The sequence below is a fragment of the Castor canadensis genome, chromosome 4 (assembly GCF_047511655.1).
Source record: "Castor canadensis chromosome 4, mCasCan1.hap1v2, whole genome shotgun sequence".
Classification (NCBI taxonomy): domain Eukaryota; kingdom Metazoa; phylum Chordata; class Mammalia; order Rodentia; family Castoridae; genus Castor; species Castor canadensis.
In genome coordinates, this window is record NC_133389.1 from 182,579,370 (window position 1) to 182,603,051 (window position 23,682).

The 23,682-nt window shown below is 39.4% G+C and overlaps 1 protein-coding gene across 1 annotated transcript in view; it reads left to right on the forward strand.

Annotated features, from left to right (window-relative positions):
- The first annotated feature begins 1,102 nt into the window (after positions 1-1,102).
- Rbm44 (RNA binding motif protein 44) overlaps positions 1,103-23,682 on the forward strand; it is a 36,453-nt gene continuing 13,873 nt past the window's right edge. The window contains exons 1-9 of the mRNA XM_020174541.2: positions 1,103-1,227; positions 13,784-13,874; positions 15,072-16,666; positions 16,952-17,007; positions 18,177-18,353; positions 18,810-18,990; positions 19,084-19,106; positions 19,239-19,323; positions 23,358-23,472. Coding sequence (XP_020030130.2) covers positions 13,799-13,874; positions 15,072-16,666; positions 16,952-17,007; positions 18,177-18,353; positions 18,810-18,990; positions 19,084-19,106; positions 19,239-19,323; positions 23,358-23,472 — 2,308 coding nt within the window. The 5' untranslated portion in view covers positions 1,103-1,227; positions 13,784-13,798. The remainder of the gene's footprint in view (positions 1,228-13,783; positions 13,875-15,071; positions 16,667-16,951; positions 17,008-18,176; positions 18,354-18,809; positions 18,991-19,083; positions 19,107-19,238; positions 19,324-23,357; positions 23,473-23,682) is intronic.

Genomic DNA, 23,682 nt, shown 5'->3' on the forward strand with positions numbered 1-23,682 from the left:
TACTACAAAAACGTTCATATGTAAATAAATAAATAGATAAATGATATAAGATGCAAAAACCTTCAGTCATCAAGTAATATTTGAATGCAGTTGCTTCAAATCAAAATTAATGCATCCATAATGAATGAAATACCCCAATTCAAATAAAGACAGGCTCAGTCATGGTGTGACTGAAGAAAAAGGAAAAGCATCGGTAGAATTACTTGTAGGCGGGAGGAGGGCAGAAGAGAAACAGACGGGTTGTGTTCTGGGGAGACGGGAAAGGGACGGCAAAGCAGGGAGGGAACTTAAAGCATGGAAACATAAGGTCACCTGGCCAGTGAAGTCACGTGCAGCCGCATGTGGGCTGAGCTTTGCTTTCTGCGTCTGTAACCCGCTTGCAAGGGTCTGTAAGGTGAGACCCCTTTGTTCTGGGGGCTCAGCCTTTGCACAGGAGTCCGCTGGGTCTGGCCAGCTGCTTCCTGCTCGGTGTCCCCTATGTCACCTGGAGATTCCCGCAACACACTGATTTGACCTTCTGTTCATCTTGGACTCTTTTCGTTACTTTTGACTTCTTACACAGGAAAACATTACTTATCTTGATTGCTGAATTTGGGGATGAGCCCTTAAATTGTGCACCAGAGGCAAATAAGCGCTTCTTCCTACTCACCCCGTGCTGTGAACGGGATTTCTAGAAGCAGGCGAAAAGTCGAGCTGCCTTCAATAAGGATCGCACATTTGGTAGGGCCCAGCGCCTCCCAAGGGCCAGGCTGCTGTCAGGCCATCACAGGCAGTAGGGCTCTGCCTGCTCTGGGCCGAAAACAAGAGTAGTTCGGCCTCCGCCAGCAGCGACGGCATTTCGCTATCGTTTCATCCCACAGCTTTGCAGGACGGCGAAGTCCAGACAGTGCGTGAAGCTGCTAAGTAGCCAAGTCTCGCGAGAGTCTCGCGAGCATACAATTCTCCCGCCAAGAGTTCAGAAACAAATTCTCAGCCTCCCTCCCGCGCTTTGGGACGCACACACATCTGGCCAATCACGGCGCTTGCCTGTTCACGCCGACCAATAGGAGCATGGCTTATCAGCAGGTGGGCGGGCCACTGGCGGCCGTTACCCGACGGGCACTGAGGCTGTGCCCAGACGCCATTCGCTTGAGGCAGCGACTGCAGGCGGACTCTTTATGCCTGGCGGCAACGACGACAGTCCAATCTCCAGGTGCAACTAGTGTGGACGCTGGGGCGGCTGAGCAGGTAAGCGAGGGGAGGGCACCTGGGCTTGAGCGCGGTGGGAGCGGGGAGCCCAGGAGGGGTAGAATCGGGCGAGGCCGTTGAGCTGAGTGACGCAGCGCTGGCCGAGGGTGGGGAGGGTGGGGAGGGCCCTGGCCAAGAGCAGTGCGTGGCCGAGTGTCCCTCCACCCTTGCCGGCTGCAGGGAAGTGTCCGCCAGAGCCCGTCTAGAGCACATCGTGGGCCATCGTGGGTGCGGTGGTGACCGGGGAGAGAGATGTTTGCTCGGGTGCACTCATTTCCCGGGGGCGTGCGGCCAGAGGGACAGGCGTGCAGAGGGACAGGCGTGCGTGCGGCCAGAGGGACAGGCGTGCGGCCAGAGGGACAGGCGTGCGTGCGGCCAGAGGAACAGGCGTGCGTGCGGCCAGAGGAACAGGCGTGCGGCCAGAGGGACAGGCGTGCATGCGGCCAGAGGGACAGGCGTGCAGCCAGAGGGACAGGTGTGCGTGTGGCCAGAGGGACAGGCGTGCAGCCAGAGGGACAGGTGTGCGTGCGGCCAGAGGGACAGGCGTGCGGCCAGAGGGACAGGTGTGGGGCCAGAGGGACAAGCGTGCAGCCAGAGGGACAGGCGTGCGGCCAGAGGGACAGGCGTGCGTGCGGCCAGAGGGACAGGCGTGCGTGCGGCCAGAGGGACAGGTGTGGGGCCAGAGGGACAGGTGTGCGTGCGGCCAGAGGGACAGGCGTGCGTGCGGCCAGAGGGACAGGAGTGCGGCCAGAGGGACAGGCGTGCGGCCAGAGAGACAGGTGTGCGGCCAGAGGGACAGGCGTGCGGCCAGAGGGACAGGTGTGGGGCCAGAGGGACAGGAGTGCGGCCAGAGGGACAGGTGTGCCTGCGGCCAGAGGGACAGGTGTGCGTGTGGCCAGAGGGACAGGTGTGCGTGCGGCCAGAGGGACAGGCGTGGGGCCAGAGGGACAGGCGTGCGGCCAGAGGGACAGGTGTGCAGCCAGAGGGACAGGCGTGCGTGCGGCCAGAGGGACAGGTGTGCCTGCGGCCAGAGAGACAGGTGTGCGTGCGGCCAGAGGGACAGGCGTGGGGCCAGAGGGACAGGAGTGCGGCCAGAGGGACAGGTGTGGGGCCAGAGGGACAGGTGTGCGTGCGGCCAGAGGGACAGGCGTGGGGCCAGAGGGACAGGCGTGGGGCCAGAGGGACAGGAGTGCGGCCAGAGGGACAGGTGTGGGGCCAGAGGGACAGGTGTGCGTGCGGCCAGAGGGACAGGCGTGGGGCCAGAGGGACAGGAGTGCGGCCAGAGGGACAGGTGTGGGGCCAGAGGGACAGGCGTGCGTGCGGCCAGAGGGACAGGCGTGCGTGCGGCCAGAGGGACAGGCGTGCGGCCAGAGGGACAGGCGTGCGGCCAGAGGGACAGGTGTGCGTGCGGCCAGAGGGACAGGCGTGCGGCCAGAGGGACAGGTGTGCGTGCGGCCAGAGGGACAGGCGTGGGGCCAGAGGGACAGGCGTGGGGCCAGAGGGACAGGCGTGCGTGCGGCCAGAGGGACAGGCGTGCCCAGAGTTGGGAGCGGAGGGGAAGCTGGTCCGCGGAAGCGAGCCGGCCGAGTGAGGATCCCCAGCCCGCGGGCGCCCGTCCTTTGGGGATCACTGAGCAGGGGGTGAATCCGGGAATGGCGGTCGCGTTAAACGGGCGGACCCGGTGGGCATGCGGGAGGAGGCGGCCGGAGAGGCCTGTGGTTCCCGGTGGTGTCCAGCGCAGAGATCGGTGGGCATGTGCCCGGAGCGGAATTGCCGGGTCGTGCACTGGCTCTGATCTGGGCTTTCGGGGAATTAATTGCCAGGCTGTTTTCAGAATCCGGCACCGCTTTGCGTTGAGGGCTCCAGCTTCTCCGAACCCTGGCGGGGGTGAAATGGTATCGCTCTATGGTTTCGATTTGCATTTTCCCTCATCGCTAATGGTGTTGAGCATCTTGGCATGTATTTATTGACCATTTCTATATCTTTTTTTGGAGAAATATTTATTCGGGTCTTCTGCTTGCCTTAAAATTTTTTATTATATTTTTGAATTATTATATATGAATAACACAAGGGGGTTTCATTGTGATAATTCCATACACGCACACGGTGTGCTTTAAACAAGTTCACCTCTATTTATATTTCCATTTCCTCCTCTCTCTCCTCCCCCTCCCCTTTTTCAGTTCACTGGGTTCCCTTATGCTGCCCTCATATGTAACAAACTTCGACCCTCTTCACCCCTCAGTATTCTTCTCTTTCTCTCACCCCCTTTATTGGTCCCCCGTGGGGGACACATTCATGTCCCATTTACTGTTATTATCATTTTAGGTGTACACTCCACGGATGAGAGAACAGGCAATATTTATGACCTTTTGAGCTTGACTTGTCTCCCTCAGCTTGATGATCTCCAGCAAATGACAATTTCACTCTTTCTGGTTAAGTAGTATTCCATCATGTATGTAAGAATGCATGTATGTACAGCATATTTTCTCTGTCCATTCATTAGTTGCTGGGAACCACAGCTGTTTCCCTAATTTGGTTATTGCAAACGAAGCTGCATAAACATGGATGTTCACGTGTCTCTCTTGTATATTGCTTTGCAGTCTTTGAGATACATGCCCAAGAGTGGTATAGCAGGGTCATAAGGTAGTTCTAATTTCAGTGTTTTGAAGAACCTCCATACTGATTTCTGTAATGATTGCACTACTTTACATTCCCACCAGTGTGTGAGGGCTCCTTTTTCTCCCTGCATCCTCACCAGCATTTGTTGTTTGTTTTCTTAATGATTGCCAATCTGATTATGGTGAGATGGAATCTTAGTGTAGTTTTTTTTCTTTCTTTTTTTTTTTTTTTTCCACACTGGGGTTTCAACTCAGGGCCTCGTGAGATTGCTCTCTTACTGCTTGAGCCACTGCTCCAGCTCTTAGCATAGTTCTGATTTGCATTGCCTTGATAGCTAAGGATGTTGAAGATTTCTTCATGTATTTGTTAGCCATTTGCATTTCTTCTGACAACTGTCTGCTCAATTCATTTGCCCATTTATTAATTGGATTGTTTTGCTGTTTAGTGTTTTGAGCTCTTTGTGTATTGTGAATAGTAATCCCTTATCTATTGAATAACTGGTGAAGATTTTTTTTTCTATTCTGTATGTTGGCTCTTGATTCTGAAAACTCATTTTTTTTGTTGTTTTTGGTGTGCAAAAACTTTTTAATTTGATGTAGTTCCATTTATAAGTTCTTGTTCTTATTTTCTGGACAAATTAGAGTCCTTTTCAGAAAATAATTACCTATGCCTGTATCTTCTAGAGTTTCCTCCATTTTTTCTGTAGTATTTTTAGGTCCTGCATTAAGATATTTGATCTATTTGTGGAATTGATTTTTGTACAGGGTGAGAGATATAGGAGTCTAGTTTCAGGATGTACATAGCCAGTTTTCTTAGCACAATGTGTTGAAGAGGCTGTCTTTTCTTCAGTGTGTGTTTGGCTCCTTTGTCTACATCAGATGGCTGTAGTTGTGTGGTTCTATTTCTGGGTCTTTTATTCTGTTCCATTGGTCTTCATGTCTATTTTTGTGCCTGTACCATGCTTTTTGTTTTGTTACTGTGGCAATTATTAACGGATACTGATCACCTAAACAAATTCTCCTTGGGATTCTCAATACTTTCTAAGAATATGAAGAGCTCCTTCTTGAGTCCAAAAAAAATAAGAAAACCACTAATCTATTGTGTGTTATTTTGATAAACTTACTTTCTTTACATCTTAACCTGGATCTAAAATATTTCTTGACATTGCTAGAACAGGATTTTTTTTACTGACAAAATTCCTTAAGCCAGAAGTTACCAATTTATAGTTTGAAGTCTAGCTTAGTAGTAGGAAGTGAATCTTTGACTTTTTATCAAATCTTCGAAGAATACGTGACTATAAAAGTTAAGAACTGCTACACAGTCTTAAAGACTATTAAAAAGCCAGGTGTGGTGGTACAAGTCTGTAATCCCAGCACTGGGAAGGTGGAGGTATGTATATGGTGAGTTTGAAGCTAGAAAGACCCTGTCTTAAAAAAAAAACAAGGACTGGGGGTGTAGCTCAGTGGTAGAGTACTTGTCTAGCATGTGCCCAGCACTGGACTCAAGCCCCATGCTGAGAAAACTCTTGGTGTTAGGCCAAGTTTTTTTCAATTTTTAGCCAAAAAGAATTTCTAAAACATTTAAGTTAAGGAATTGAATACTTCCAGTTCAGCTAATTACTAAGCATCATGTGTTGATGTATTTTTGCTATTTGTACCTATTATAAGGACCTGGAACTTACACAAAATAACATTAAAAAAGCAAACTGTTCCTAGGTTCCTGTTTGAGTGACTACCATCAGAGATAATTATTCCATTTTTATATGACATCTAGTCCTGTATCCTTCCTCTCCTTATCCTTATATCATTTTGCTTTTGGGTATGGAACAATGGAGCTGGTGACTCATTTTTATATGTAGTAACTGTAGTTATCCTAACTCCTTTCTTTCCTTATTCTCTTCTTATCTTGGAGCCATGCTAGATTGGACTTCTTAAGATGTTCTATTCCCTTCCCTGCTCCTTCTTAGCCTGGACCTTTGTGGTTTAGGATAGATGTCACTTCTTTCTAAGTTTCTCCTTGCCCTTATCAATATAATCATGTTATAATATGGTCTGTTTAATTGTCTATGATCCCCAAAGTATGTACAGGCTATATTTCTCTTGGCTAGAATGTTAGGGTTTTTTTTTTAAATCACACTTTAAATACAACTCACTTTTTAAAACTGTAAATGCATTTTATGCATGAAATTTATGTTAAAACCAATTTTTAAAAAGGAGTTCTTTCTCCTGCTGCTAACCCCATCTTTCAGATCTCAGATTAACAACTCAGGATGGTGGCTTACAGTAGCTGTAATTCTAGCTACTTGGAGGCTGAGATTGAGAAGACTGCTGTTTGAGACCCCATCTCAACCAATAGCTGGGTGTAATGGCATGTGCCTGCCATCCCAAGATATGCGGAGATAGGGAGGATCATGGTTCCAGGTCAGCTTGGGCAAAACAGTTTGTGAGACACCATCTCAACAGAAAAAAGCTGGATGTGGTAGTGCATTCCTGTCATCCCAGCTATAGTGGCAAGCACAAAATAGGAGGATCAATGTCCAGGCTGGCCTGGGTAAAAGTCAAGACCCTGTCTCTAAAATAACCAGAGCAAAAAGGGCTGGAAGTGTGGCTCAAGTAGTAGAGTATTCAGACCCCAGTACCACCAAAATAAACAAACAGAAAAAACACTCAGGAAAGCCTTCCTAAATTTTTGTTTCACAAAATTCCAGATTATATAAGAATTTCATGGAACATTGTTTGTGGGCCCCCAATGAGGTTATTGAGTCTGTATTACTATTATTTTTTGTGGTATTAGGATTTGAGTTCAGGGACTTAGCATTGCTAGGCAAGTGCTTGAGCCATGCCCTGGCTCTTTTTTTCTTTAGTTATTTTTCACACAAAATCTCATTTTTTTTGCCCTCCAGTCCTGGCCTCAGAGTGTGATCCTCCTACTTGTGTTTCCTGCATAGCTGGGGTTACAAGTATACACCACCACACCAGGCTAATTTTGTTGAGGTGGGATTTCACTAACTTTTCCTGGGCTGGCCTCAAACTATAGTCTTCTGATCTCTGTCTCCTGAGTAGCTGGAATTATAAGCATGAGCCACCTGCTCACCTGAATCTGTATTTTTAATGGGTGGTCCAAGAGAGTCCTTTTAGGCAAGTTTGGGAAAAGGTACTCTGATAAGATTTATGATTTATGTGCTCCCTCCCCAACTTCCCACACTACTTTTGGAAATTATTTGCCTGTTGTGCTTCATAGGGCCAGGAACTGATCACCTCTGTGTCCTTAACATTTAACATCCAGCTGAACAAGTAGAGGTTCAGTCATTGTTGAATAATATTAAAGAATGAGTCACTAGAAAAGGGGATTCACCCCTGAGCCTGGAAATGTAATTACTTAGGGGTAGCATCACTAGAAACTGCCACTTTTCTAAAGTCATGGTAATATTTGTATTCCCTCTAGCAATGTGTAAGAGTTCTAGTTTGTTCACATCCTCACCAATATCTAGTGTTATTGCGATTCTAATGAATGTGAAATGGTTCTTGGTGTTTCCGATTTGCATTTCCCTGATCACTAATGATTTTGAGCACTTTTACGTATGCTTAAGGGCAAGTTACACGCCTTTGTGTGCAGTATGTGTGCATAAATGTCCAAGTTTCTTGTCCCTTAAAATATATACTTGTATAGATGCTTTAAGAAATCTGGAGAACTCTTCAGTAAGATGTATAGATTGTGAACACTTTCTCCCAGTCTTTGGATTACATTTTCACTTCTTTTGTAATTCCTTTTGATAAGAAAAGTTTTTAAAAAGTATTTTGCTACTAAATTGACAACTTACTAATTAACACCTTTTGCGGTTTAGCTAAGAAACTTTTGCCTACCCCAAAATCATGAATATATTCTCCTTTGTTTTGAGAAACTTAGAAGTTTGGTTTTCATGCTCAGGTTTTCTTTTAATTTTGATATAGGGTGTCCGTATATTGCTCAGACTGGCCTCAAACTCGTGATCCTCCTGCTTCATCCTACTGAGTAGCTGGGATTTTAGGCATAGACCAACACATCCAGCTCATTTTCATGATCCGCTTTATTTGTGCGTGATGTTAGGCACAGGTCCAGACATTTTTTCCTCTCCAGAAAAAAAGCACTAGATTATAAAAATCTATTTATAGCATTACCACTTACTGAATATGCCTCAGATCTTTTTTCCACATTGAATTTTAATAGTGACTCTCTCAATAATCGGATAGCCATATACATGTATCTCTACTTCTAGACTCATAATTTGCTCCATTAGTTTACTTAGTCTAACGCACCATGCTCTCAATAACTGTAGCTCTCTAATCATTCTTGATGTCCATGTCGCTCAGCTTTTGCAAGATGGTTTTTGACTGTTCTAGGTTCATTGTCTTTTTCATACAAGTTTATAAACACTTTGTTGTCATCTACAAAAAAATCTATTATTTTAGGTGAAATTGTGTTGAATCTATAGCTATGATTGTTAAGAATTTAATATTGAGTTTATATTTATCTTCAGTATATATTTAGTACCTCCTCAATTTCAAGAATGTTTTGTAATTAATATAGTAGTACTGGGAGACAGAAATTGGTAGGATCATAGTTCAAGGCAAGCCCAGGCAAAAATGCCAGACCCATTCTGAAAAAAAAAAAAAATCAAAACACAAAAAGGGCTGTACTGCCCAAAAAAGCCTTGACACATATCTTATTACATTTAATCATCAGATATTTCGTTTTTGATGTTTTTATAAATGGTAATGTTTTTAAACTTTTGTTTCTATGAGTTTGTTGCTAAAATCTAGAAATGTTTGCTTTTTATTTATTAATCATTGTAACTTTCAACCTTGCTTTAATTATTTAAAAAGTTTGTGCATCTCCTTGGGTTTTGTCTGTACATTACTTTGTCATCGTGCATACAGTTTGTCACTTTTCCTTTATTACACTGACTTGGACCTCTGGTACAATGTCAAATATAAGTGGTGAGATTGCCAAAAAGTGTGATGTTAGCTATAGGGTTTTTCATCTTTTAGGGTTTTTTGTAAATAGCCATCATTGACTTGAGAAGTTCCCTAAAACTTCTCATTTGCTGAAATATTTTTACTGTGAATAGGTTTTGAATTTTAACATGTAACCAATTTTCTCTCCATCTATTGAGATGTTCAGGTGATTTTTTTTCTTCTTTATTCTCTTACTGGTGGGAATAACATTGATTGATTCTCACATATTAGATTATTACATTCCTGAGCTAAGCTCCAGCTGATGAAAATGTATTCACCTTTCTTTTAACTGTGCAGAACTTTAAGTTAGCATATATAAGTCTGAAGTCTATATGAAACTTGTGTTGACCTCTTTAACTTTTCCCTTAAGATGCCCTTCTCTGGTTTTAGTGTAAAGATTGTGCTAGCCCAGAAAACCGTGTTCTCTTTTCCTCACTTCACTGATGGGGTTGGTGAAGACTAAATGCTAGTTTTACTTCTACCTTACGTGATTGATAGGATTCATCAGCGAAACCATCTGCCTGGCATTTCCTTTGAGGGGAAAAATTTAAACACAGATTTAATTTCTTTACTAGATAAGGGATTGATCAGATTGTTTATTTCTAATTGTATCCATTTTGGAAGGTTGTGGTTTTCAAGGAGGTATGTCCATCTGAATTGGAGAATTTATCAGATGAAATTATTGATTTTATCCTCTATTACCTTTTTAATATCTGCTGGTAATTTTGTTTTCTCTTTTTCTTAAATCCTGCAGAAACTTGGTTTTTATTTTTATTGCTTATCTATTTTTGCTTTGCTACTTCTCTTTATTATTTCCAGCCTACTTTCTTTGCGTTTAATTTATCTTCCTTTTTTTAGTTTCTTAAGATCTTTGATTTTAAACCGTTCTTCCTTTATAAATTGTTGTCTGTTTGTTTTGTGGTACTGGTGCTGGAGATCAAACCCAGGGTCTTGTGCATGCTACACAGCACTCCCAGTGAGCTACATGCCCAGCCCAGGAAGTCATTATCTTTTTATGAATTGTTCTTAATTGTACAGTAGTCCAAGAACATTTGCAAGCATGTTGAGGCTTCTGTCCATGATGCAGTAATAATAGACACTAGATTTGTCACACTACCATGGAACAACTTGAAAACTATGCCACATGTCTGCCATGTTAACACTGAACAATGAACAGTGTAGGGCTGTAATTCCCTTTTCTTTTTCTTTGTTTTTGGAACTTGGCAGGTGCTGTCCCTCTTGAGCCACACCTCCAGTCAGTTTTCTTCTGGTTATTTTGGAGATGGGAGTCTGGCTAATTATTTGCCTGGGCTGCCTTCAAACTGTGATCCTTCTGATCTCAGCCTCCCAAGTAGCTGGGATTATAGGCATGAGCCACCGGTGCCCAGCCTGGACCATAATTTCTGAGAAAAAGGAAACATCCAACATAAGCACTATGACAGCCAGGCTTCCTCTTAGAAGCACATTGAGACTGTGAAACAGGACAGATTCCAAGAAAAGCATAGGACTTTCAGAGTTGAGATAGAGATTGGAGTTCAGAAAAACTAACTCAGAAACTACAGGGCAGTGTTCTTGAGAAAAAGGAACGCTGCAGAAATAGGGGTCCAAAACTCTGCAGGAGGAGCCCCTTGAGACTTGTTAAATACTCGTGTGTGTTAGTGGCTAAAGCTCATGAGGCTATTCCATGTTTAAGCTTAAAATAATGCATGTTTCTTCTGCTCAGCGGGTTCTGGCCAGCAGTTGTCCCTAACAAGGAGTTGTGAAAATGTGTAGGGGAGCAGAAAAGAAGTTGGAATCCTACTGTCTCTGCCACAATATCTACTTTCTAAGTATTTCTCAGTGTTTAGGACTATTGAAAAACCTTTCTAAAAAATTCTCCAAAGCTGCGTATTTTGTTTATATGTCATAAACTTAGTAAATGTTCTAAGATCACCTTAATAGTCTGTCCTTAAATCAAGTGAGTTTGCTTATGTCACATAGGAACTGAATTTAAATTTTAATCCCATAAATTAATTAATTTCAAAGGATACAGCATTAAAAATGACAACAGACCTGGAGAAAAGCTGGGTAAAAGTTCTAGAACTGAAAAATTGAGATAAACAGCTCAATAGAAGGATTTCAGATCAGAATTAGTTACAACTGTAGAAATATTTATGAAATGGAAGATAATTTTAAAATATCTAGACTGAAGCATGTGACCACATACAGATGGAAAAAATGCATTAGCAAGATAAGAGCTGTAATGGATATAGTGAAAGTTCTACAGTGTTTAATTGAAGTCCAATAAAGGAAATTACTCCTAAAAATCCACAATATTTTTTATTTTCCATGCCAATAAGCAAAAGTCTACCTTTTATTTTTATAATCTATATGATGCTCCATACTTTCTTAACCAGTCCCTAACGATAGACACTGTCTTAGAATTTACTAAAACATAATTCTTCAGTGAACATAATTGTGCATATCTTCAAATATACTTACGAGCTTTTTTCCAATCAAAATATTCCAAGAAAAATCATTTATAGATTTTTCTATAAACGATGTACACTTGAAATTTTGACATGTGTCATTATCCTTTAGAAGGTTGGGATAGTTTAAGTTCTCATTGTGTGAGGATGTCCATTTTACCACTCTTAGTGATATACCCTATGGTCCATCTTTCCTATTTATGAGCAAAACCCATCTGTTCTAGTAATTAGCTTACACATCTTTAATTACACAGTCATGTGTTCCTTAATGACAGGAAATATGTTCTGAGAAACGTGTTCTTAGGCAGTTTCATCATGGAGTGTACTTGCACAAACTAAGCCATGAGATCAGTAGACCATATCTTCCGGGGCCACCATTGTAGTTGAGGTCCATTGTTAACTGAAGTGTTGTTAAGCAGTATGTTTGACTCTTACAAATCTTATGAACTGTGCAGTCGTAATTTTCATAAACCAGAATTCTTTATTCCTTCTGTGCTTTATTTTTCCATTGCATTTCAATCGGACATACATTTTACTTAATTTCTTTATTTCTTATCCTACCATAAGAAAGTGAGTGTCATTAAGTCACAGTTTATTTCACTGTTTACTAATTCAGCCTGGCACATAGTAGGCATTCAGAAATATTTACTAAATGAGTGAATTGAGAAATCAACATTGCTGGTATTATTGTTTTATTATTTCTTGAGTTGCTTGTCACCATTTTTCTATGCTCCAGGAAGGTTTGAAGGAATTGATACAGGATATACCTTTGATGGCCTTTTCCATTTTTCCGATAGTTGATTCTCTTCACCTGTATCTGGAACTTTTTTCAAAAATTGCTTCCTTAGGAAAGTGGCTGTTTGATAAATTTTCAAATTATCCTTCAGAGATGTATGTGGCAATCTCAATTTTAAAGGTACTTATTACCTTTTGTTAGATAATCCACTTACTGGTCTAATTTTTTTTTTAAAAAGATGAGTTTTCACTATTTGCACAGGCTGTTTCCAAACTGTTGATCTCAAATGAACTTCCTGGACTATAGTAGGTGCATGTCAAATTCTCCTTTTTTTTTTTTTTTTTTTTGCTAATTTTTTTTCAGACCCCTCTTAGATTTGTCTGATATTTATTTACTTTCATCTTTTTTAAAGAATGGGTCTTGATTTTAGTTACCATTTTTACTAAATCGGTCATTTCTACTTTTGTCTTTAATAACTTAATAAACTTATTTCTAGTTTTATTTAATAATAAGCATCTAAAACTGTGACTTCTTTTGCTTATAACTTTGTCCATGTCCCAGAAGTTTCAGTGTCTTGTTCTTACTGACATTCACTTGTTTTTCAGTTATTAAAGTCCACTGCTTGTTAAATGGCAAATTCAAGATTCAAAGCTAGATAGGCTGTCTCTATGGAATGAGATCTTATTTACTTATATCATCTCATTGTAGTACAGAGAGAGTGAACTTTAATGATTTTTTTCATGTTAATTGGTTGAAATAGTTCATTGAAAATTAGTCAATTCCTTTTTTCAAGCTTACCGAGCACCTTTTAAATATCTAGAATTACATTGAAGACATCACAGCTTTTTATGAGTATGGACAGTGAAGGTAAGTAGGGACTTGAGGCTTAAAATGGTTTTGTGGGTTGGCTGAACATGTCTTCTTCTGGTCTCTTCTGGGATCACTCCTGTGTGTCTCCTGAAGTGTCTTTAGTTTTCCCAGTGACTAGCTTGGATTTCCTCATGTGTAGCTGAGTTCAAAGAGTCTTTGTCGCTAATTTCTTCAATTTTTATTAAGGTATATTTTACTCATTTCAATGGTTTTTAGTAACTTCATCGAATGGCACAATCATCACATCATAAATCAGTTTTAGACCATTCTTTATGCTGCCAATAAGGTTCCTCCCACCCATCTGTAGTTGATCCCTACCTCCCCACCCTGGCCCCTTGGCAACCGCTAAGGAATTTTATGTCTCTGAATTTTCTTTTTCTGACATTTCATTTAACTGGATTCATACAATATGTAGTCTAATGTCTTTCACCTGGTATAAGTGTTTGAAATTAATCCATGAGGTAGGCATTTTTCGGTAGTTGTTCCCTTTTATTGCTGAAAGATACTCTGTTCTATAGATGTACTACATCAATGGTTTTTAATAATTGAGGTTTATTTTGGAAACATTTTTCTTCTAGACTTGACAAATAGGGTTACTCTAAGATTGTTTTTTGATAGTGACTTTTTTGATGATCTAACTACTGTTATTTTTTGCTCCTTAGCGATTTTAAAAGACTATGTCTTGCCTGTTTTTTATGTAGCTGTCAGTTCATGGTTTTAAAAAGTTACTCAAATGTTCTAGTTTACTTATTTGTCCTGTAAAATCAGAATCTTTGATTATAACTGATGTTTTATTACTTCTTGTATTTCTAATAGTTTTTTAATATAATTCTAAATATACTAATAGTTCCATATTTTACCTTTTTTAGACTATATGTCCTTGAATGATACAGGCCAATTCAGTGATGGAGAAAGCTTCTGGTAAAGGCTACCCAAATAATGGAGCGAACCTCCAAAAAGGTGAGGTCTAGACCAGATGTCTTTTTTGAGTGAGGATGGGTACTAAATGTAGTTGTGCTAGACAGTTCTCCCACCACTGTTGCTGCTTTGTAAGCCTTCCTTCAGCATGTTTTTAACTTGGAAAATTCCCCTCAGGTGGTTTTTGGTGAAAATTGGGCAGTCTAGGCAGGACTTCTCAGGAAAAGAAGACTTAACAGAAGGTGAGTAGGAAGAGAAAGTTTCTGTGGGGCCAGGCTTTCAAGAACTGCTAGTAAATACTGTTGCTTCAGAGTAATAGATAGAAGATAAGCAAGCTGACTTCAACTGCCTGATAAATAATACTTGTTTTGTCTTCCCATGAATTGGTTATTGAACTGAGGACCTCATGCTTGCCACTCTGCTATGTGAGCTAGACCTACAGACCTTTTTTCTTTATTTATTATTCGGGTAGGATCTCATGCTTTTTGCCTGGGCTGGCCTTGGACCACCCATCCACATACCTCCAGCTCTTAGCTGAGATTTTAGGTGTACGCCATCATGTCCAACTTGTTCTCTGAGAATAGTGTCTAACATTTTTCTACTGGAGAACTTTGGAATACAATGAAAATACTGTTTGAATTCAGGGCGTCAGGCATGCTAGACAGGCAGGCTACCTCCAGCCACTCCACCAGTAGAAAACAATTTCTTATTAGACCTGACCACAATAAAGAAAACTTGACATTGAAAAAACTCAAGAAGAATCTTTGCTGCTGTGTCATCTCAGATTGCTGTAACAAAAGACCATTGACAGTGACTCAAACAACAGAAATTTATTTTCTCACAGTTCTGGACACTGGAAGTCTGAGATAAAGATGCCAGCATGGTTAGGTTCTGATGAAGCACCTCTTCCTGGCTTGTGGATGGCTGTGTGCTTACCGTGTCCTCACAAGACATATGTCTTCGTATGAGCTCTCTGATGTCCTTTATAAGGGCACTAGCCTGCCTACATGACCTTATCTAAATCTAATTACCTCCAAAAGCCCCATCCACGTACCACACATTGAGTCTAGGGCTTCAACATGTGGGTTTGGGGGTGGGAGCAGTTCAGTTTGTTTCAGCCATCGTAAAGTGTATTTGTCATAAATCATGGAAGAGCTGGTACCAGATCATGTCTAAGGTCTTTCCTAATAGTGAGTTTTTGTGATTTATCATTAATATTTTATTGTCTTTTTTAATCAGATAAATCTAATTGCAAGAAGGAAAATTTATTGTCTTCCAATGATTACAGCGGAGTCAAACTGACTTTTCCTGATGATGAGTGGGATTCCTTGGCGCTAGAGCAAAGAGCTAATGACAAAGAAATAAGCAATATCGCCAAAATAGATTTATTAGAGCCATCTTTTTCAGTGAATCAAGATACTAATATAGAAAGTACTCACTCCCAGTCAAGTGAGTTTGAAGACAGTGTTGACTATGCTTTTTTGAATGAAACATACTCTGTACATTATTCAGAGTCAAAACTAAAGAATGAAAATGTTATTCATTTAAATGCAGAATTAGATCCTGAAATGCAAAAAAGAGAAAAGGTCTTTTTTGATACTTTGGAACATCAAGGTAATAAGACTATTGGCTTAGAAAGAATCCACACGATCTTGGAAACTGATTATAAAGAAGCTGATGAAGATGTACAAAAGTATGATACAGATGAAGACTCCCAGCAGGAGTACCACAGTGCAGAACTACTACATACAAGTAGCCACTCATCTTTTGACAAAGCAAAACCATTGAGCATATCTAATTTGGATGTTGCTGAATTAACGAATTCTGGTTATGAAGTTAAGTGTGTTAGCAATCTAGAAGAAGACACTCATTTTCAGTTACAGAGTGGTTCTGTTACCTCTTTAGATTCACTTGATGTTTTTGCACAAGAGTATTCACCTTATGTCTCTAAATTTCAAAATTCTGTTATGTTAAAAGAATATCATGAACCAAACCTTGAAAAGTATAAGGAACAAGAGACTAATTTAATGTACCACACAATGTTTGATGACATTATACAAAGAAGCAGTTCTGGAAACCAAGAATCTCAATCTAAGAGTGGTTTCTTGAACCTGCAAAGGGCACTAAACACTAAAATTTATTCTAAAAAAAGGGAATCTCAAGTAACTGAAAGTAAAGACTTCTATGGACATACAATTGTCAAGAATGAAACATTGCAGCACCTTAAAAATCCTGGCACATTACCCCAGAACAAAGCTTTTGAGACACTGCAGTCCTGTAAAGATTGCCAAACTTCCTGGCCCTCGGTTTTTGATGACTCAGTCATTTCTGCTTGTGGATATTCACATTATGAAAGCCTACAAAGCACCCCTGACCCAGCCTTGGGTTTTTCTGTTGTGCTACCAAGGGATATAGTCAATAACCAGGCAATAGAAGAGGATAACTCCCTAAAAGTTGGTAGTAGCAATACCACAAGTAAAGCATTCTCTCATGTGAAAGGAACATGTCCGAAATCTGTGACAGATGCAGCAAGCTGTACAATCACAATTAACCAGGCAGTGGATGTTAGCACTGATTTTAGGGCTTGTTTCACAACCAGCAGAGGAACAAGTGCAAGATCTTCTGTAGTAACTACATCAAGCAACACAGAGATAACAATGATGAATAAAAAACGGCCTGGAGAATGGCGAAGTGAAAGGCAAAGAAGTGTCGCTTGTAATACAGACAGGGCATACAGTCATGATTGTGCAGCTCCACAGATGACTGTAGCAGAAGGATCTGGAAAGACTCTCTCAGTTGATAGTTTAAAGCCTGATGGAACTTTCCTAAATAAGGTAAATCAGTATGATTAATGATAAAAAAATTTTTATTTAATTTATTTTTCTTTATAAAGTTATGCTGATATTGTTTTGTCTCATTGCACTATATTAAGGACTTTGTGAGAAAATGCTGGTTGAAGGGGAAAGACTGGACAGATTGCTACCAACTCTATCCTCTGGTGGCAGCTATTGTCACAAAGTCCTTTTGAAGTTTGAGTTTACATTTTACCAGTCTGGAATTTCAGATATGTATGCATTTTTATCTTATATTTATAATTTAATTTCAAATTATGTTTTCAGGATTCCCTGGAATTAAAAACATTTGATATCACAGATTTAAAGAAGCATCCTGAGAGGTAGGTCAGGTATATAAGCTTTCAGATATATATGAGAAAAACTCAAAATAGTATTTTCTATTGCACACTTAGCTATTTAGAAGTATAGCTAAAAGAAACTTAACAAATTATCTGCTTCAGCCACCTGCCATCTGACATAAATATTAAAACAAGTTTATTTTCAACAGTTTGTTTAGAGATTCATGACATCTCATCTTACTCAAACTAAACCCATATTGATTTAATTTTCCTTTTTGGGGAAGGGAGTAGCACTGGGGTTTGATCTCAGGGCTTTGTGCTTATTAGACAGGTGTTCTACCATTTGAGCCACACCTCCAGCCCTGCATTCTCTTTTGATCCACTGGTGGATCTGGACAAAACAGCACCTTTGGAAAAAAATGTCATACACTTGAAGAAGTAAATAGCTACATTCCCTCAAGTCTTTTAGTCTTAATTTTCATTCATTGCTTAATTTACTTTGCATTTATTATTAATAGTTAAAAAACAAAATTGAGAACAAGGAAGTGATGAAGGGTAGAGAAACAAAGAAGTCAAATTAGTTATACTCTGCAATCATTTATTTTTTTCCTTTCATTCTTCTCATGAGTTTATCTGGTACCCCAACCCTATAAAATTAAATAGAACAGTTGATTTTCCAAAACAAAACTAGCAACTGGTAACAAGGGAAAACCTCCAAAAACAATTAATGTTCAAAAAAAAATGTAGTAACTTGGGATTTTTCAAGTATCACAGCACAATATTTCTTATGTTAGTGACCCTTAATTACTAAAAAACTAAATTATGCCTCTTTTCTATTAGAGTAATAACATTTTGAAAGAATTTCAATCTAAATGCAAATAACTGTAGAAACTCTTGGCCAAACCTTAATTTAGGTTGAAAAAATCCATTGATTGTAGATAAGTAAGGTCATTTCCCTTGGCTTGAATCCTCCTTTGGTAAAAGAAAGTCTGAGTTTGTGAATTGTTTAGATCTTTGACTCTTAGAAGACACTTAGCTTTGACTCTTGATGCCCTTCTTTTCTGAGGTTATGTGTTTCTATAGCCTCTTTTGTGGGAATTGATTTAAACTTGACAGGAAAATGTAAGGAATTTAACTTCTATTTTTAGAGGCATGTCATTACCATAGAAGAATATTTAGACCCTTACCTAGTCCTGTCTTTTATTTTAAAGGGAATTTCAACTTTCTGAAGAGATGGAGAAGAATTTGTCATCAAAGTGCTGTCAGAAGATAATGCAGAGAGCCATCAAAGCAGAGATGCACCTTTTAAATGTTCACTATCAGATCTGTCATCGCCATTGTTGTGATATTTACAGAATTATAATGGAAAATAGAACAGGATTAAATAGGTGTTTATTACTTTTAAATCTGTATTGTCTTAAAAATTTATCACTAGCTTTAAGTTTATTCTAGAAAATTTCCAATTTTGCAGGGCAAAAATAAGGGGTAGATTATAAGTGAGTTTTCTAGCCGTCTTAGGGGCTAATGCACTTTTAAAAGTAATACTTTTGAATTTCCCAGAGAGGAAAAGATGGATTCACTGGAGAGATAGATATACAGGTTCTTCATGAAGTCCAAGTAAAGACAGAGGCTTTTGCAGGGTATACTGCCACACTCCCTCTGGCTCATCTGGTTGAGGGTTGCCTCTACTGCCCCTGGAAAGACATATCCGCTAAGGTTCATTTTCCTTTACTTCACAGTTGAAACAAAATGTAAAAATCTGGTAGAGTTAGAACCAAGTGAACAATGGTATGTTAAGTGGATGACTTGGATCTAAATAATTTAATTTTGTGAACTTTGAACAGGAATTTACCAAGTAATTATGCTAAGAAGGAATTAGGAACAGCACTACTATCTATTTTGGGGGTCTTAAAAGGTAGATACACGAATTTGAAAGGAAAAATACACAAAGGCATACCACTGGAAGAGCCCCCACTGTCAGTAGAATCAAAATTATTATCTGCCTTCTCTACTTTTGCTTCCAAGGTATGTATGTGTTTTAAGGATACATTTTTTTACTTCATTTAGACAGAAAGCATTTTAAACAAGATTTTTCCCTTTCCTTTTTCCTGTTTCCAGCTAATGAAAGAAGAGTCACAGGAGTAAGTTACAATTTCATCTAATTTAATAGTTACTTGATTTTAAAAACTGTTTAGTTCAGTTAACTTTACATTTTGTTTGTTCCCTATTCAGAGCATTGATAAATTTCCTTAATGAAGTATTTATCTGTTTAGTTTTTTAGGAGCAGATTTTGAACTAGATAATCAGGATGCAGCTGATGTTGATATTTCTTCAAGCCTAAAAAAGACACACTCTCAAGTGAGATTTCTTTTTATCAGTATAAATTTTTTAATTTTATGGTCTGGAAGTAAACTGCAGCTTTCAGAAGCCTCACATCCTCTTTTTCATTCAACTGTCTTATGCTGTGTACTATAATTGAGGGATGTAACTGTGAGTAGAAGGAAAATAATGGTGTGTTTAGGTCCGGTCCTGATCAGACAGTTGTCAACAATATATGGTGAGCTGTGTGACCATATAATTTACCATAAACCAGAGACTTAAGGATGGAAAGGAGAATAATTAATTCACCAGACACTATACATCTGGACTCCAGGCAAACTGGTGTATTGCCGCCATCATGTTGGGCCAGAAGAGTTAAAAATGTTATCTTGCTACCTCATCTCATGAAGTAAAGTAATATTTCTTAGTAAAGAAATATGTCTTAGATTTTCTGAACCTCTCTTGTTCCCCCGGGAAATGTTTGTCAGGTAACAACTGAGTAAGATGGTTTAATTGATAAAAGAACACATTGCAAATTGTGAAGTGAGGTAACATAAGTCATATAACTTTACCAAGTGAGGAGGCAATGAAATGGGGGAGAAGTTTGGTTTTCCTTTACTGATACTGGTCGTAACTGTTTGAGATTTATTATCTGAAAGTAATCCTCCAAAGTCAAACTCTCGGATTGAACCCAGGGCCATGTACATGCAGGAAGTGCTCTCCCATGGAGCTCCACCCCAGCCCTGCCTTGCAGTTTCTCCCTTAATCATGTCCTTTTTTATCTAGAAACACTCGACTTACACACATTCATTAACATCTAGTTTCTGTTAAAGATCTTTGTCTAAAAATTTCCCACAAAGCCCAAGTTTTAGTAATATTTTTGGCAATAATCTTGAGAGTTGGATAGTCATTAAAAGCAAACAAAATGCTAACAGTCAAACAAAATTAATTTTCAGTTTTATCTAAATAATTTTGGGATGCTTTACTTAAATTGAAAAATCCATAACTATAATTTTGTGATTGACATAGTGTTAGATTTATTCCCACACTTACTGTCATTAAATTATCATTTAAATAAAAAGTGAACATATCTTTATTAAGACGTTCATTTTTCCTAAGAGAAGTGATAATTTTTTCTTTTATTCATATGTGCATACAATGTTTGGGTCATTTCTCCCCCCCAACCCCCGCCCCGCTCCCTCCCTTTCCCTCCACCCCCTCCCTCTTCCCCCCTTCCCCCTCACTTCCAGGCAGAAACTATTTTGCCCTTATCTCTAATTTTGTTGAAGAGAGAGTATAAGCAATAATAGGAAGGAACAAGGGTTTTTGCTACTTGAGATAAGGATAGCTATACAGGGAGTTTCCTCACATTGCTTTTCTGTAGATAAGTGTTACATTCTAAATTCTTTTTGATCTAACCTTTTCTCTAGCTCCTGGTCCCCTTCTCCTATTGGCCTCTGTCACTTTAAAGTTTCTGCATTAGTTCCTTTGTATTGAGGACATCAAATGTTATCTTGTTTTTTGGGGGGGTTCTTGCCTATCTTCATACCTCCCTTGTGTGTTCTCACCTCATCATGTGATCAAAATCCAGTCCCCTTATTGTGTCTGCCCTTGATCTAATGTCCGCATATGAGGGAGAACATATGATTTTTGGTCTTCTGGGCCTGGCTGACCTCGCTCAGGATGATGTTCTCCAGTTCCATCCATTTACCTGCAAATGATAAGATTTCGTTCTTCTTCATGGCTGCATAAAATTCCATTGTGTATAAATACCATATTTTCTTAATTCATTCATCAATAGTGGGGCATCTTGGCTGTTTCCATAACTTGGCTATTGTGAATAGGCTGCAATAAACATGGGTGTGCAAGTGCTTTTGGAGTAACCTGTGTCACATTCCTTTGGGTATATCCCCAAGAGTGGTATTGCTGGATCATATGGCAGATCTATGTTTAGATTTTTAAGAAGCCTCCAAATTTTTTTCCAGAGTGGTTGTACTAGTCTGCATCCCCACCAACAGTGTAAAAGGGTTCCTTTTTCCCCACATCCTCATGAACACCTGTTGGTGGTGGTGGTGTTGATGATGGCTATTCTAACAGGGGTGAGGTGGAATCTTAGTGTGGTTTTAATTTGCATTTCCTTTATTGCTAGAGATGGTGAGCATTTTTTCATGTGTTTTTTGGCCATTTGAATTTCTTTTGAGAAAGTTCTGTTTAGTTCACTTGCCCATTTCTTTATTGGTTCATTAGTTTTGGGAGAATTTAGTGTTTTAAGTTCCCTATATATTCTGGTTATCAGTCCTTTGTCTGATGTGTAGCTGGCAAATATTTTCTCCCAGTCTGTGGGTGTTCTCTTCAGTTTAGAGACCATTTCTTTTGTTGAGCAGAAGCTTTTTTTTAATGAGGTCCCATTTATCTATGCTATCTCTTAGTTGCTGTGCTGCCAGGGTTCCATTGAGAAAGTCCTTGCTTATGCCTATTAATTCCAGAGTATTTCCTACTCTTTCCTGTACCAACTTTTGAGTTTGGGGTCTGATATTAAGATCCTTGATCCATTTTGAGTTAATACTGGTGTAGGGTGATATACATGGATCTAGTTTCAGTTTTTTGCAGACTGCTAACCAGTCTTTGCAGCAGTTTTTGTTGAAGAGGCTGTCTTTTTCTCCATCATATATTTTTAGCTCCTTTGTCAAAGACAAGTTGGTTATAGTTGTGTAGCTTCATATCTGGGTCCTCTATTCTGTTCCACTGGTCTTTATGTCTGTTTTTGTGCCAGTACCATGCTGTTTTTATTGTTATTGCTTTGTAATATAGTTTGAAGTCAGGTATTGTGATACCTCCTGCATTGTTCTTTTTGCTATAAACTCTTTTTTTTTTTAAAGAAAACTCAATTACCTACAAATAATTTACAGTCAAAGCTAGATTTTTTTTTAATTTTATTTTAAAGATTTTATATACTACAGTTTCTTGCCTACTTTTCTTAAACAGTTTGGCCATTTAATGACATGTTGTGGAGAGCTTTTTTCTGTCATTATAATGTAAAAATGGTATAAACGGCTTATTTAGGAGAACAATTATTTTTAAATAACAAGGTGTAGGGTCAGGGATTTTGTTCAGTGATAGTGTGCTTGCCTGTCATGTTCAAAGCTCTGGGTTCCACCCCCAGAACAGCAATAATAATAATAATAATAATAATAATAATAATAATAAAAAATAAAAGTATAATGTGTAAATGTGATGTGATTTTTAATATATTTTTATAATCTTAATTTTGACTATAAATATATTTATTTCTGTTTTAAGTTGGAGTTACACTTTATTACCTGTCTCATTAAATTAAGTAGTTATTTGTGAAAGCCACTATACTGTAGGTATAGTGTTCTAAATTTCTGTTATTCATACACAGAATTAATTTACCATACCTAAGTATTACCTATAATGTTAGCTACTCTGTATTTTCTTTGAATTTCTCTTTCTTTTGTGGCACTGGGGAACAAACACAGGCCCTCACACCTGCTAAGTAAGCACTCTACCACTGAGCTACATCCCCAGTACTCTTTTTTTTGGTGGGGGGGTGGTACTGGGGTTTGAACTCATGGCCTCACACTTGCTAGGTAGGCATTCTACCTCTTGAGTGACTCCACCAGACCTATTTTGTGTTGGGTTTTCTTGAGGTAGAGTCTCATGAACTATTTACGAGGGCTGGCTTCAAACTGTGATCCTCCTGATCTCTGCCGCCTGAGTAGCTAGGATTGCAGGTGTGAGCCACTGGCGCCTAGCCTAGTACTCTCCTTTTTAATTAAATTTATAATGTAAAGAACAACTCATTATTCCATATAGAAAAGAAATTGTACTTCCAATAAATAAGATATGCACTAAGTTAAGTACATAAAAAGTCAGCATAATATTTGTTTGTACTTTGAAAAATCATCTCAAATGCTTCTCATGTATGTAAACACACTTTGCCAAATAATAGTGGTGTTTGCACGTAGTCACTGCACAGACTGAGTTCTCATTACTGACAGGAACCAACGGCGATTCAGTTTTGTTGTTCTTTTTATTACCCCAATCCTCAGATGTCTTTAGTATCTGACAGTAGTCTTTCTAAACAAGATACATCACCCAAGAAAGATGATTTAAAAAATGGTGATGTAAATGTAGACTTCAGTCAACTGAAACTTGACAATAAAGGTCAGTATAAAAATGTATTATTTTATGTAGTTGCCAGAAAACAAATAATGCTTAAAATGTCCTTGGTATTCATTAGTTTTTCCCTCTGAGAGATTATGAAGTAAAAGTGTATGGCACTGCTTAATTCCTATAAATATGCTTCTTGTTGCTCTATTACATAAAGATAATATGTCTTCTCATCAGTAAAGGACAGTGCAAAAAAGTAAGGCT